This window comes from Octodon degus, unplaced genomic scaffold (genome assembly GCF_000260255.1).
Source record: "Octodon degus isolate 3935 unplaced genomic scaffold, OctDeg1.0 scaffold00067, whole genome shotgun sequence".
NCBI lineage: Eukaryota > Metazoa > Chordata > Mammalia > Rodentia > Octodontidae > Octodon > Octodon degus.
The window spans coordinates 6557374-6572821 of record NW_004524643.1 but is presented as its reverse complement, the minus strand read 5'-3'; the positions used below and the strand labels follow the sequence as shown (position 1 = coordinate 6572821).

Here is a 15448-nt window from a genome sequence, read left to right as displayed (position 1 = left end):
TATATATGCATACATACACAAGGTAAACGTTTAAAAATTACTATAGCTAACAGATATACTGTCACTCATTAATTCCCATCAAAATACTCTCCCTTTCTTAGAACAAACTAATTATATCATTCTTGCTACTTGAAGAAGTTGTGGAGGTCTGTGAGCATTTTTAAAGTTTGTGATCAAAAATATGATAAATGCTGGTGCCAGGCATCATTCAATAAGAAAACTCAAAAATCATTAGTGTGTCCTCAACCATCCTAATTACCAGAACTGGCATTGTGCAGTTTCTATCTCTTTCTAAAGTCAAGATGACCATGAATGCTAAAAATTTTCAATCCACTCAGAACATCAAAGCATGCAACTAAAGACATTCATGAAAGAGGACTTCCAGGACTGCGTCAGAAAGTGGTAGGAATGACACTGCACTGGAAATAAGGAGGAATACTTTCATGGCAGTATGTTCTTTTTCACTCTAACAAAATTTTTAAATTTTTATTTATCAAATTTTTAAACAGATCTTGTACAGCTCTAAAGCAAGAAAATATTACTATAATGCACCCTGTTACATATTAAACATGTTAAAATCAGTGTCATTTATTTAGTGGCAGTATCACAAGGCACAAAACTTGGAACCAGAGTTGCACTTCTAAAATTACTAAATACCTGAGACTATGTGGCATTTTTTCCAAGTGTAGGATTTAACAAATCCTTGTTACTTGTTTCATGACTTTAAAATTATTTTTTCCATAATTTTATTGGGAAATAAATAGCAATGAGACAGTTGCAAATCAAATTGGTAGGACAGTTCCAATAATTAACACATTGCATACTGTCTTCCTAGTGGTTATTTGTTGTACAAGATGCAGACATGATATCCTATTTACAAACACTATTACAACAAATCCCTCTATTCCTTGAATTAAGAAAATGTAGCTATATATCTATCCTAACCATTTTGAATACACAGATACAAAATGGTCATTCACCTGTATTCCCTTCTTTTTGTTTAGTTCTGTCATTTAAATATTATAGGTGTGTGAACACAGCAAAATATTTCAAAATAGTCCAGTAGTCCATAATAGTACTGGGTCTTCCACCTGACTAGCAATGTCAGAAGTTGTTGACCTGAGTCCCCTACAGCCCAACATAACAATATGGCTTTACTTCTTATACTTTGTTTTTATACTTTTCTGCTGGATGGTTAAAACCAAGATAAAGCAAGACCTATGTAACAATTGTAGCTTTTGGATCTGATAAGGTCAGTGAAATCCCCTCAGGATTTATCCTGAGATCCCGTACCTCAGATTGTGGATCTTTTGTCAGTGTCAGCCATGTGGATGAGTCTCGGCCATTGCTTCGCCAATTTGCTCTCTGTGACAGCCTGAGAGAATGTTTTCTCTCCCTGTGACTCTCCTTAGGCACACTCTACATCATCAATCACTCTCCTCTTTGGCCCCATAATCTCCTTGATCAGAAAATTTGGGACACAACTGAGTTACATGAGGTTACATGACTTTAAAATTAAAATTAGACAAAACAAGGCAAAATAAAGTTTGCGTGCTAACTCTGCTAACTTGGTTCTCCAACCCTCAGAAAGTTATTTATGTCTCTAAATTTTATTTTCCTCGTATGTAAAACGGGACACATACAAGAAAATTACACAAAAATCAAATGTCACCATTTTAGGAATATAATGCCTACACGAAACAGGAATTTCATTGTTTTCTCCCATTATCCCTACAGGAAAAGTGAAATTAAAACAAACCTAAAAGATTGGTATGGTGGAGCACATGCTTGCAATTCTAGCCTTCTAAGGGGCTAAGGGAAGAGGATCCCAAGTTCAAATCCACCCTGGACAACTTTAGCTATGTACTCAGACCCTGTCTCAAAATAGAAAAAGGGCTGGGGTGTGGCTCAGTGGCAAAAGCTCTGGTTTGAATCCCTAGTACTGCAAAATAAACAGATTGATTTTCCAGATTCCTCCCTCTACAGGATCGGCACATAGTTCAGTGGCCCAAGCACCTGCCTGGCAAGTACAAGGTCCTGAGTTCAACTCCCTGCACTCCTCCTCCTCCTCCTCCTCCTCCTCCTCATAATAATAATAATAATGTTAAAATAGTAATAAAAATATTCAAAAAAGATTCCTCTTTCTATATTTGGAAGACTAGAATCGATCTATAATGACCCAAAGGCAAATCCTTACTAGTTTGCTTGAGAATAATTAGTTGGTGAACAAAGCTTATTTTCTTTCATTTCACCCTGTACTAGGGACAGAACCCAAGGAGCATTGAACTACATTCCCCAGACCTCTTTTTTAAACTTGACTTTGAGTCTCTGACTTACTAAATCTTCCTGGCTGCCCTCAAACTTGACAGCCTCCTGCCTTAGGCCTGGCTATATAGCATATTAATTTTTGTCTCAGTTCTTCAAATTGGGAACAGAAAACAGTGATGAACTGCTAAGTGCTTAAACTGATCAATTCAAAATTCAGTATTTGATACTGTTTTACACTCAAAACTCTAAGCCCCTTACAAACTTCCTGAAGAGAGGAACTATGGTACCAACATGCGGGGAGAGGCCATCAGACCAGCAGAAACAGTGACTCGAGCCTAGAAGTGGTTTGTTGTCTTTTTACCTTAAATTGGTTAAATGCTTAGAAAACAAATGTTTGGGTGAGTTAAGACCTAACCCTTCAATTGAGGGTGCGTTAGTAATCTGATAACCCAGATTAAGCAAATACCATTTTTCAGTACATGTGGTTTCAGTCCCTACCAATTAACAACTCAGACATTTCCAAGATGAAAGCAGGCCTGATAAAGTGGCTCAACTGGAGAAGATACTACAGTGAGACCATCCTTTCTTTTACCCTAAGTTCAGAACCAAGTAGCCCCTAGTAGCTCACACCTATTGAATGATCTTTACCCTCCTAATTCTAAAAACAATGCTCATTTTTTAGGAATTTTTTTAATAAAAGGTATTTTAAAATCACTTAGATTCCAGCCAATGATTATCAGGTTATAAGGGGACCCACTATCATCTTTCCTGTGAATTACAAATTTGATCATAATTGTGATCATATAGAATACTTAAATTTGTAGAAAGTAACTGTCACTAAGCATGATTACAAGCCCATATCTTAGTATCTTGCATCCAGCCTTACTAAGACTATATACACATTTCTTTTGTCTCTAGCTCAATAGTTTCTTTCCAGTGTTTTCAGTCAGCTAAACATAGTTGCTTAATGAACATTTTTTTCTTCTTTAAAATTCTTAGGGGGCTGGCCAAATAGCTCAGTGGATTAAAGCACCTGCTTAGGCAGACTCAGGGGTCGGAGGTTCAATCCCCAGCATGCCATGCTGGCCCCACCCCTGAGGTGCACTGAGACAGCAATGGAGGCGATTCAGACTGGTTGTTGTGGCACACGCCTATAATCCCAGCTCTTGGGAGGTTGAACACAGGCGGATCACTATGAGCCCGATCTACATAGTGAGACCTTGTAGACCCTTACTAAAGTACAAAATTAATTAATTAATTAAATAAAATTATTTGGTTATAGGTTTCTTGAAATAACTTATTGCACAGTACCTCCAGACATCTCTCCAAGTAATTTTTCCCCCTTTACTGGCTGTCTTTAAAATCTCTTTAAAATTGCTCAGGCATGACCTCTGGATTTTGTCTATTATGAGTCCTTGCACTTAGCACAGTGCCTAGAATCCTGCACATGCTCAGTTAAGGTTCACTGGCTAACTTTACCAATCCTGACCCACATACATATTTGGGCCAGTTAGATGTCTCTGAATCTCACGTCCTTCACCTATAAAGTACAAACAATCAAAAGGTGATGCTATCTGGAAAGCTCCAAACTGTGTCTGGCACACAATAGTGTCCAATAAGGTTTGCTGTTACTATCAATATGATATGACTCAAAAATATTTCTGAATATCATACTTATTTTCACTACACTCTTATCAAAAATATTTTGTGCATTTTACTGCCTACTTTCAACACATCGACTGATCTAATTTTTCTCTGCTACCTACCACAAAAAAACTATCATTTACCAACTAAAGTTGCACAAAATTTCTGGCTGATTCCCACAATCCTAAATGTTCACACAAATGTTCAACTCTCTTTAAAAATCATTTTTCATTTGTGATTCTTACCCATAATTATTTATATCATGTCCAACTACTGGACTGTTGGTTTAATCTTTCAATAACCTATACCCCAACTCCTAGTTCCAATAATGGCTCAAAACTCATTTTTTTCAGGAAATCTTTCCTAATTATCTCCACACCAGCAGGATAATTTCTCTGTTCCAAGAGCCCTCAGCACTTAGGTATTCTGTTGTATTAAAAGTAACATGTGATCACAGAAAAACCAAGAAAAGCTTCTACAAAATTATTTCTACATCCCGAAGAATGATCCATTATCTAAATGTTTTGTTCATCTAGTGAACAAGCAAACATCCTACACAATAACTGCTCTCTAGTTTTTGTCCTTAAGAATGTAACATTCATAATTCTTTTGTCCTACTCTCCAACATAAATTAGCCCTAACATCTAAATCTGTCGGTGATAGTGTGCACCTTTCCTACCACCACTTCTTTCCCCCAACCTCTACCCACACCCAAAAAATGAACAGTCCAAAAACTTCAAACAGAAAGATGGTAGCAGTGATACAAAATTGCCAGCCTTTCCTTCTTGAGTGAAAAGGATTTTGATTCCATTTAGTTACAAAACTTCTCAATGCTGAGAAATTTCTCAAACAAGATAACACATAATCAAATTCCACTGCCTCAAAAAAGTTAAGCCTACAGAATAACAGAACCATAATTGCACATGAATTCTGCTCCACCCTAAGAAATCTTACATCATTTTTATGCTGTATTACACATACTTAACAAGATCATTGAAGAACTTCCCCGTAGGGCAGATTTTCCAAAACTATCTACTGAAGCATATTCTACTTTTTCATGTAAAGAATTAAACTACTGCTCATTGCCATCCAATCAAAAGCAAACTATATCAGTTTGTTTTCTGAGAAGCTAAGTCTGTGCACTGCTGAGGCCAAACAAATGCACTCTCACATGAGTGGAAAGAAGGGTGAGAAAAGGCAGGAGATCAACCTTAACAGTGAGAATTACCACTTCAGAGGGATGGCCCATCACGGGTTGGAAATGAATCAATCAATCTGGCCCCTACCGAGGGCTCCCCTGGACACTGCTCTTGTTCAACTATTCATGAAAAAATCACAGCTTTCACCTGTCACACATAAACTTACCTCTCTCGCTAGCTGTATACTTTCTAAATGGCCAAATGACGCCTCCTAGTGAACCTCTACCTCACACCACAGCCAACACCTCTGCCCCCCCCCCGCCCCAGTCACCTTCCGGTTTCAGAGGCGCGCCTCGAACTCCAGATCCACGTGTTCCCATTGGTCCAGAGACCCTAACCTTCAAATCCCAAGCCTGCTGCCCCTCAGTCCCCTGCAGAGTTCCCCCAAATGCCTACCGATGCCTACCTTCCGAGAAAACACACTCCCAGCCCCGTGCCTTCTTCCTGGACACACTCTTCTGAGCATCACCTCTCTCCATGACTTTCTTGGTCTCCAGCAACCGGAATCCTCCCCCACACAGGCCTCCGTTTGCCGCCACCCTTACTTCTGCACGCGAGCCGGCTCCCCCTTAACCACCCGGCCCACCTTCGCCACCTCTACGCGGTCTCCCACCCCGGGCGGCGCCCCGGGCTCCGCGACCGGGGGCCAGGCCCCTCACCACGAAGCCCTGGCTGTCCCGGCTCCAGGAGGGCGGCGGCCCGGCCACGCCGCGCAGGGACCTTCGGGGCCGAGGAGGGCGCCCCCGCTCCGGGCAGGCGAAGCGGAGGGAGAGGGCGGGGGCGGGGCGGCGGCTCCACCTCGGCCCTGCCTCCGGCTCCCGCGGCCGCTGCCCGGGCCAGACACAGAAGAGCCCGCAGCCCAGCTCTGCAGCGGCGCCCCCGCCTCTCACCTAGACACAGAGGTTCGGGCCTCGCGGTTTCCTGGCACCTCAGCGAAAGCTGCGTGCCGCCGCCTTTGGGCTCTCCTCACTCGCCTTTCCACCGCCCCCGACCGGCTGCTGTAGAGCGGACGGATAGCCGCCCGCCCATTGGCCGTGGCCTACGATTGCGTCATCAACTCCGACCGCTCCTCGGCACGTAACTGGCTGGCGCGGCGCCCCCCTTCCACGTCCGCTCCCGATTGGCTGTCTTTCGCACCCTCGCGGGGAGGACCACTCACCCTCGTCCCAGCTCCGGCCTTCCACCCCCCCCCAGCTACTTTCCAGCGGGGAGGGAGGGGGCGGGAGCGAGCGCCAGTGAGACGCGAGCGGCCAATGGGGGCGCGGAGAGAGGCCCGGGAGGTGGGCGCCGCGGCGGCCGCGGGGGAGAGCTCAGCCAATGGGCGCGTGCCCCACATCCTAGGCCCGGCAGCGCCATCCCTGGCCGCTCGAGTCCCCCGGGTCGCGCCCAGCGCCACGCCCGACTGCCCCGGGCTCTAGCGGGGCGCCTACGGGAGAGGTGCGGGGCGCGCTGCCAGATCGGAGCGGGCGCCGGCCGGCGAGGCAGCCATTGTGTCGTCTCCCGGAATGCCTGCGTGGAGCCTGGCGCGCCTCTTGGGGGGACCCCGGGGTGCCCTCAGAACTACTGGGTCGGTGAGGGCGGAGCCATCCCTCGACCCGGGAGTCTCGCGGTGAGCAGCTGTGGTCGGGAGGACCCGATCCGGAGTATCATAGGTACGCGGCACTGTAGGCCAAATCATTCCACTTCCCACTTCCTCCAAAACTTAAAGAGATGGGGAGAGAAGTTAGAATAATGGTTACCTCACAGGGAGGTTGTGTGGGAAGGAGAGCGAGGGATCTCAACTGAAAGTGGAAACGTTCTCTTCCTTGATCTGGGTGGTAGCTGTAGGGGTGTGCTTAGGCAGAGATTCACTCTGCTCTACGCCTAGGTTAAGTGCGCTCTGGCCACTTCTTGAAGAAGTAACTCAATTTTTAAAAGATTGCGAGGGTCATCAGTTATCCAGTACACTCAGTCCCCGTCCCCATCAATACTTGGCCAGCTCTAAAGATCTACAAGTCGCTGAATGAGAGAGGATTTAAGAGAAGTGAAAATGGTGGAAGATCGTGGCACGGTGAATAACAGACATTGGTTGGAAATTCAGGATGGGCCAGGCTGGCTGATTTTTCTTGAGAGAATTAAGAGTTAAGTGCATGGCCCTGTTAATAGCACAAAAGCATTCAGTGCTGACTCCAGTTGGAAACTACAAAAGCCTACCTACTTTAGGGCATACTTAAATTCAGAGCTCGGGACACGTAATTTGCCCTCGAGAAATGAGCCACACAGCCATTACACAAACACAAAGTTAACACAGTTTATCCTCAGGGATGACACATCTACTATGTTAGGCATAACGTAGAGTGTGGACCTAAAATCCAGTCTCTTAGCTGAGTTGTGAAATAGCCAGGGTCAGGCAAAGCACTTAAAGTGGTTTAATTATATCCCAGCGTCATAGTTACTTTCCTCATTGCAGACACACAATACCCAACACCCATACCCTAAGGAGGAAGAGTTTATTTTGGCTCACAGTTAGCAGAGGTTTCAGTCCATAGTCCACTGGCTCCAAGACAGGGCGGCTTGGTAGTGGGACATGGCAGAGGAAAAACTGCTTGTGGCAGGGAGATATATACCCTTCCTGGCCATGTCCCTGGAGACCCGCCTTCTCCCACCAGACTTACCTCCTGAAGTTACATTTAGCTACAAACTGACCAAAGGAATGCCCCCATGATCCAGTCATCTCCCCCAAATCCTACCTGTGATCACATGACTGTGAGAGGACGTCTAGATATAAAGCATAGCACACCTACCAGAAAATATGCTTGGGGCCATGCTGGGCACAGTGACTAAAAGCTGTAGTCCCAGATGTTGGAGGCTGAGGCTTGAGGATGGAACATAGCAAAATTCCATCCCCAAAACCAGAAACTCCAAACCCAATTCTAGATTATAAAAGAACATCAGGATAAAGATTACAGCGTTGGTTTTTATTTGGTCATTAATTTGTTCAGTTCCAGTGATAGTTTTGGTTTAAACACTAAACAGGCACATGAAGTCAGGTGTGGCAATTCCAGAACATGAATGTAATGAGATGACAGTTGCTTCCATTGTGCTTTATCTTTACAGGTTCCATGGTAGCTGTTGCACATCCAAAGTGTTTTGACAACACTGAAGGGAATGTAACTCTCTTTGTCATTGCTGTGGAGATCTCACCACAGATATCTAGAATACATCAGAGTTACTGTCATAGAGTGTTTATAGTTGCAGACAACTTTCCTCAAGTGAGCTAAACTCTTGTCAGGGCATTTATTCTCTACAGTTTATTTGATAATCTCTACCTTGCTCTACACATATTTATGCTATTCAAAATTGGTCTTCCTTAAAACTATTTTTTAAATCTTTTGTTTATTTATTTGGTGCAAGGTCTGGCTACACAGCTCAGACTCAAGTGATTCTCTTGTCTCAGCCTTCCCAGCACTGACAGACATGAGCCACCATGCCCAGTTTCAGTGGCACAGCATGCTATACAATGGTCCTTCACTATGGCAGAGGTTGCATTCCAGGTACCCCCCGATAAGTGAAAATCAGCAAAGTGCCAACATTTATTTTAGTATTTATATATGTTTTAAGGCTTTCTAAGCCCTTCCCATACTCTTATAAACCTTTCCCACACTTGTAAAAACACTTCATTTCCTAAACTCATAAACCTCCATAATTTTAACAACTTATATATACTGTATAGTACTGCAAAATCCCATGATATAGTAAAAAATCTGCAATAAATAATTTAGATTAATATTTTTTGAAAACCCACAGAACAGTGAGTCTGCAAACATTAAGCTGCAAAATAGCAAAGGACTACTATACTGGGGATCGAACCCGGGGTCCTTCCCAGGCAGGCATTTAGACCACTGAGTTATCTCCCCAGCCCTAAAACTATCTTTAGACTATTAGTAAAATCACAAATAACAAGAAGTAGAGTTTCTAACATTCCCGCTGATACATCAATTAATTGCTAGTCTGGCCAAGTACACAGAAGTCCCACACCTCTGGAAAGAGAAACTACTTTGGGTGTTTCAGAGATCTATGAAATAAGTGGGTTTAATACAGAGGTGAATAATCTGACCTTCAGACCTACAGGCTTAATCTAAGTGGAGCAAACTGGAGCTTCTAGGTTTCTGGCTCTTCTAATGTGCTGTGCATTCTGATCAAATTTCTCTTTTCAGCTGTCTCCTCTAGACCTTGGTCATTGATAATTGCCCCAGAGCTAGTTAGCTCTCAGGTCTTGAGAGGAAGAAGCATAGTATTTACAGTATTTCATTCAGCTGTGTCTGTTACCAGTTTTCCAAATACCACAGCAAGAAGAAAACACTCTTGTGATCCGTTTCTTTCCCCACATGATTAGAATGTCACAGTTCTGCCCCTTTTGTGGGTGGCATTATCATGGCTTAAACCACATTGAGCACAGTGGTTACTATATAGAATCCCAAGATGTGGGGTTTTTTTTTTTTTCCTTTTACTGTCTGTTTCTTCTTTTTATTTCTTTCTAGAGATTTACACCCTGTGTATATGAATTAAAACAGAGCTGCAACAGATGCCCAGATCTGAGTCTCCCTCGTTTGTCTTTTTATTCTACCATTAGTGTGTCCAAGGTGTAAGCCACCTTCCGTGACTTGCCTATTTCCTGTTCTTTGAGGGGTGCTTCTTGAGAACACTGACAAGGTCAGGATGCCTAATCTTCTAGGGTAAGTCTAAGACATATTGCAGAACTCACCTACAAGCTGGAAAAGCAGCCAACCACACCTATGTGTAAAAAAATTGTTAGTGTCTACAAAGAAAGCTATGGCGATGTGAGGAAATAAAACATATTTGACTTGGTCACTAATCTCTTACTGCAGAGTGGAAAGTACAAAGATTAGAGTTTCTCCCTAAGCAAAGCCATTGAATCAGTTGTGTTAGTTACTTTTCTCATTGCTGAGACAAAATACTCATCGTCCACAAGTTAAAGGAAGAAAGGTTTATTTAGCTCTGAGTTTGTAGAGGTTTCAGTCCATAATCGGCTGGCTCCAAGGCAGTGTAGGATGGAAGACAAGCATCACGGAGGAACAACCCACTGTGGGCAGAAGCAAGCAAGGGACCTTAGCAGCTTCTTCCTGCCCCTTTTATTCTCTACTAGACTAGGGTGGTGCCAAATCTAACTGATTTAGTAACCACACGTTCTTAATCCTAGCATCACATACTCTGAATCCAGACACCTCTGTAAAAGCCCTACCTATGGGGCTGGTGAGATAGCTCAGTGGTCTAAAGCACCTGCTTAGGCATGCTTAGGCAGGTGCAAGGGACCCTGGTTTGATCCCTGGCACCACATTTCATGCCAGCCTTTCAGGGCAGATTGAGCTGACCAAAAAAAAAAAAGCCCTAATTATGACCACACAGGGAGACATCTAAGTACAAATGGTAACATCATACCAACATGACATTTTTTAGAGCGGTCAGTGCTGGCTTTCTGTAATGAAATTGGTAATAGTTGATTTGAGAAAAGCACTGTGATTAAGGATCCTGAATCTGGAACTCAATTCCTAGGTACAGAATATCACAATTATTGCTTACTACTTACATGACCTCACGTAAGTTGTTTTACCACTGTGCCTCAGTTTCCTGGGTCTAACAGAGGTCCCAACTTCCAAAGGGAGCTTTGTAGCTGAGTGTTTTAAAGTGATTTTTGACACATGGTTATCCCTATCTAAAATATTGATTGAATCTTAAGAAAAAAGTAAAGTACTTGCCCAAACCAATAATAAATTCTACCTCTATTTTTGTAATATATAAGGAAACCTTATAGATATTATTTTTAAGCCTCACAAGGATTAGTATCTCCATTTTAATTTGGCTGAATTGCTTATGATCACATAACTAGTTGGGAGTTCTAACCTAGGTATTTCTAATTCCAAGTTTTTGCCTTTTCACTGCACAAAATTGCCTCCCAAAACATCTTAGCTTCCATCCATTGTTCTTATGACTCTCAAGCTGGGGATATAGCTCAGTGGCACAAGCACCTGCCTGTCAAGCACAAATTCCTGAATTTGATTCCTAGTACCAAAAAACAAAAAAGAAGTGTTCTTACGACTCTAAATGCTGTCCATTTATTTATAACCATATTATTTCAGAATTGGTCTTAAGAGTTACTTTGCCCATTCCCTCTTCCTTTCATAAATAATCAAATTAACAGTGTCAGAAGCTCAAAGATAATTAAAACAAAAAGATCAGAGACTTTCCCAAGGCTTCTTAATAACATAAGTAGCTCTTGAATACTGGCCAACCATTTGCTGATCAGAAAAGAAACAAACATTTATATTACTTATCACAGGGTCTTTCACATAGTAATCAGTCAACATTGGCTTCTGTGGTCATTGTTCCCCTAGTCATTCATTCAGCAAACAAGCACATACTAGGCATTCTTACAAACCAGGCAGCTGGGAATGGAAGAGTGAACAAGAAATAATTTCTCTTAAAGCTCACGCTCACACTGGAGTATGGATGCTGGTAGCCACATATGAGTACTGAACTCTTATAGTCTTGTTCAGATAGAGATGCCAAGCATAAAATCGCTAAGGGTGCTTGCTTTAGCAGCGCATATGGTAGAAGAAAAAAAAAAAGTACCCTGCTAGTAACTTACTAAAAATAAATACATAAAATAAGTTATTAATAAATAATAATTAGCTTTACATTAGAATTACAATATTTTAGAAATACTGTTTTCATTAAAATATATTAAAATTATTTTCATGTTTCTATTTTATTTTTTCAATATGATTTATTTATTTATTTGATACAGGGTCTTGCTACACAGGTCAGACTCATTATGATCCTCCTGTCTCAGCCTCCACAGTGCTGGGATTACAGGCGTGCACCATCATGCCTGGTTTTGGTGGCTGACTCTGTGTGGGACCGGCATGGCATGTGATACCGGGGCTTGAACCCAGGTCCTTGAGCTTGCCAGGCAGGTGCTTAGACCCCTGGGCTATATCTTCTGTCCTACTTGAAAAATTGAAAGTACACATGGTTTATGCTGTTTTATATTCTGGGTATTTCATAGAAGTGGAGTCAACGTGTACCTTTCATTGTTTTTAAGGTAATCATGGATCAGTAATGAATTCCTTCTTATTGAATAATATTTCATTATCTGGCTCTACTACAATGGGCTTAGCCACACATTTGGTAGACATCAAGAATAATTTTAAAAAGATTATATATATATATATATATATATATATATATATATATGGGAGTAGAATTACTGAATTAAAATGGTAAAACCTCTTAACTTTCACTTTATGAAAAAAAAAAAAAAAAACCTTTCACACTTGTTTTTATGGTTGCTGCACCATTCTTACATTCCCACCAGCAGCATATAAAGGTTCTAATCTCTCCACGTCCTTGCCAATATTTGATAGCCAGGTAAAGGAGGAATTTGGTCCCTGAGAGTTTACTCACAAATCGATAAATATAAAAGCTAATAATATGAAGTTTAAGGAAGGATATGAAGAAACAAGAACTCCTTCATGAACTGCTGCAGCATAGTACACTGTACTTTAAAGAGCAATTTCACACTTTGAAGTAAAACCAAAATTGTGTGCTACATAGAATTCAGATATTAAACCTCTGTACCTCTGAACCCTGGAAAAAGAGGTTCTAGTATCCCAGGGAATGTGTGGGTAGAAAATCATGGCAACTTCTGTTTAAAATATATTTATGCTGAAGTGGAAAAAAATAAAGTTTTCTATCAAGATTGAGGCTGGCTATATTAGCTTTTTATCACTGTAATTAAATACCTCAAATAATCAACCCAAGAGAAGATGGGCTGGAAGTATAGCTCAGTAGTGAAAAACCTAGCATGTGCAAGACCCTAAGTTCAATCTTCAATAACACCACACACACACACACACACACACACACACACACACACACATAGAATGTTTTATTTTTGCTTAGTATTGGAAGTTTCAGTCTCTCTAGCCTTTAGCCTTGGTGAGACAGTGCATCAGGGCTAAAGAAAGCTGATCATCTCGTGGTCCTAAAGAAGCAAAAGGAGAGGAAGAGCCAGGAACTCCTTTAGGAGCGTGGCCTCAGTGACCTAGCTTTCTTCCATCAAGCCCTATCTTCTGAAAGTCCCATCTCTCAGTAGGGCTGGTGACCAAACCTTTAACACATGGGCTTTTGTGAAACATTCAAGCTCCAAACTAGCACAGAGAGATTTGTTCAATCCATAGATTAGTATCAGCTTCCAAATTGACATTTCCAGGGCTACCGTCCTTCTTCAACTTTGCCTGTCAAGTAGCTTCACTTGGGAATATGATATATGATTCCATTGAAAAGATAAAATTTGAAAGAAGATCATGATTTATTAGTGAGACAAATTAATCAAGAGAGATGGTAACACGTGCGTATTATGACAGACCTGTATCTAGGAGTGCTGGAACCATCTTTCCTCGCTGCCACTCCCTTGAGGTGCCCTTCAGCTCGCTCCTGACAGTGAAAGTGGTCTTCTCTTAGAGCCACTTCACTAGCCTTGATACAAGAGAAAATAGTATAGGAATAGAGTTAGGTATAGGATGCTTGAAGAAAAGGGGCACATGGGTCCTCACGGCCAGGGAATAACTAGGCATAGGCCAAGTCATGAGATGTGAAATTAATGAAGCAGAGAGCCTAGAAGAAAGTTCTATGGAACACAGAGAAGAAGCAGTATGTCAGGAGTAGGAGAATGAATCAGAAACTGTATTGGGACATAGTTGGCCCCTTTTCACCTTTCTCTTGATAAAATCTCAACTTGGAAATTTCCAGTCCAATCCACTGCTCCTCAATCATAGTGGTATTAGAAAAGTTAGGAGGAGGTGATATAGTGTGGAATAATGCCAAGACATCAGCAGCATGGTCTTCTGCTTTCCTTGCTTGCTCTCTCCCTCACTTCTCCCATCTCTAGCAAAGAAATGGAAAAGGAAACTGATACTGAGGCTCTAGGACCTGGATAGATAGCAGCTTCCAAATAACAAAAGAGCGGCTCACTCCTCCTCTATAGTGTAAAAGGAAAGACATTCCACACACTCTACCCAGTTCTGGGAGAGGTGAATGCATAAAAATCAGGCATTCTTAAGTCTAGGACTGTCTGTATAATAAGATCAAACACACCAGTTGGAAGTTATTCTTTCCATTAAAGTAAAAAGTGTTTAATACACTGTGGAATCATCCCCCAAAAAGTTAAGTATAAAAGATTTGAAGAATGAAAATAAAACAAATATTTAACAGCCCTGGTTTTCCTTCTGGCTGACATGTAAGATGCCCTGCATGCCTTACGCTTTAATCACTAACATCTTGTAGATTATGGAGGCTGTTTGGGAGAACTTTGAGAAGCTCTCAGGAATGATTGTTACTAAAACTCACTGACAAGCAGGTTAGTTATATTGGCCAAAATGGAGAGTTCAAGGAAAAGCCTTAGAAACTACAAAAATAAAGTGAGAAAGTGAAAAGGACCTAATGCTTGAAATGCAAAGGAATATTTCTCTCTTCATCTCTGAAACGAAAGGTGGAAAATCAGGTTACTCAGGATGATCAAGAAAAGCACAAGAAAAGTACACAGAGATTAAAGAAAAATTAGTCATACAGAATGGAGAGTGATGTTTTTCAATGTGTTTTTAAAAAAACTAGTAGAGGTGAGATTCTAGCGTTATTGTTTGTTATGTTCTAATTTTTGAGAACAGCTCACAGCTTTTTAGTTAATAAGAATATTCAAGGTGAAGGAGATGTCATTTTTGAAAAGCAAGAAGTAGTAATATTCATATTATCTAAGGAAAGGGATGGCAAGGTTTCAGATGTAGACTTTATTGTACAGTATTTCTGGAAGAACCAGCTTTAAGAGAATCAACAAGTTAGAGCAATAACAGGGAGTTAAATGTAGATAAGTACATTGTGACAGTTAGCTTTTAACTAGATTGGGCTATTGTACTCAGTTTGGTCAAAATACCCACCTAGATACACTGTACATGCAGTTTTTAGATGTGATTAACAAATCAGTAGATTTTTGGTAAAGTAGACTATCATTTATAATGTGAGTAAGCTTTGTCCAATTAGTTGCAGAATTTAAGAGTAGAATGGGGATTCCTAATGAAGGAATTTTCAGGACCGCAACATAGAAAACCTGCTTATAGTTCCTGCCTGCTTCCCTACAGAATCTAGACCTAAAAACTATGACATTTGCCCTACCAGAATTTCTAGCCTTACCAGTCTCCCCTACAGGTTTCAGACATGCCAGCCCCAGGCAGTTTAAATCTCCCTCTGCCTCTCCCTCTGCCTCTCCCTCTGCCTCTCCCTCT

At 41.6% G+C, this 15448-nt stretch overlaps 1 protein-coding gene and 1 long non-coding RNA gene across 6 annotated transcripts in view; one reads left to right on the top strand and one right to left on the bottom strand.

Moving 5' to 3' along the window:
- The window catches only part of Far1 (fatty acyl-CoA reductase 1), a 71875-nt gene extending 65761 nt beyond the window's left edge, over nucleotides 1–6114 (bottom strand). Inside the window, exon 1 of one of the 5 annotated variants that reach the window (XM_004634899.2) lies at nucleotides 6002–6114. Coding sequence is in view for 2 of the 5 variants with exons in the window: in XM_012515523.2 (XP_012370977.2) it covers nucleotides 5508–5590 (83 nt within the window). In the remaining 3 variants the exon portion in view is untranslated. Of the gene's footprint in view, nucleotides 1–5507; nucleotides 5700–5770; nucleotides 5837–6001 lie in introns of those variants that run through there. The other 4 variants (XM_023719351.1, XM_012515523.2, XM_023719349.1 and 1 more) reach the window with 4 other exon arrangements.
- Nucleotides 6115–6474: 360 nt separating this feature from the next.
- The window catches only part of LOC111817705, a 12707-nt gene continuing 3733 nt past the window's right edge, over nucleotides 6475–15448 (top strand). The window contains exon 1 of the long non-coding RNA XR_002821837.1: nucleotides 6475–6763. This is a non-coding gene — a long non-coding RNA (uncharacterized LOC111817705). The remainder of the gene's footprint in view (nucleotides 6764–15448) is intronic.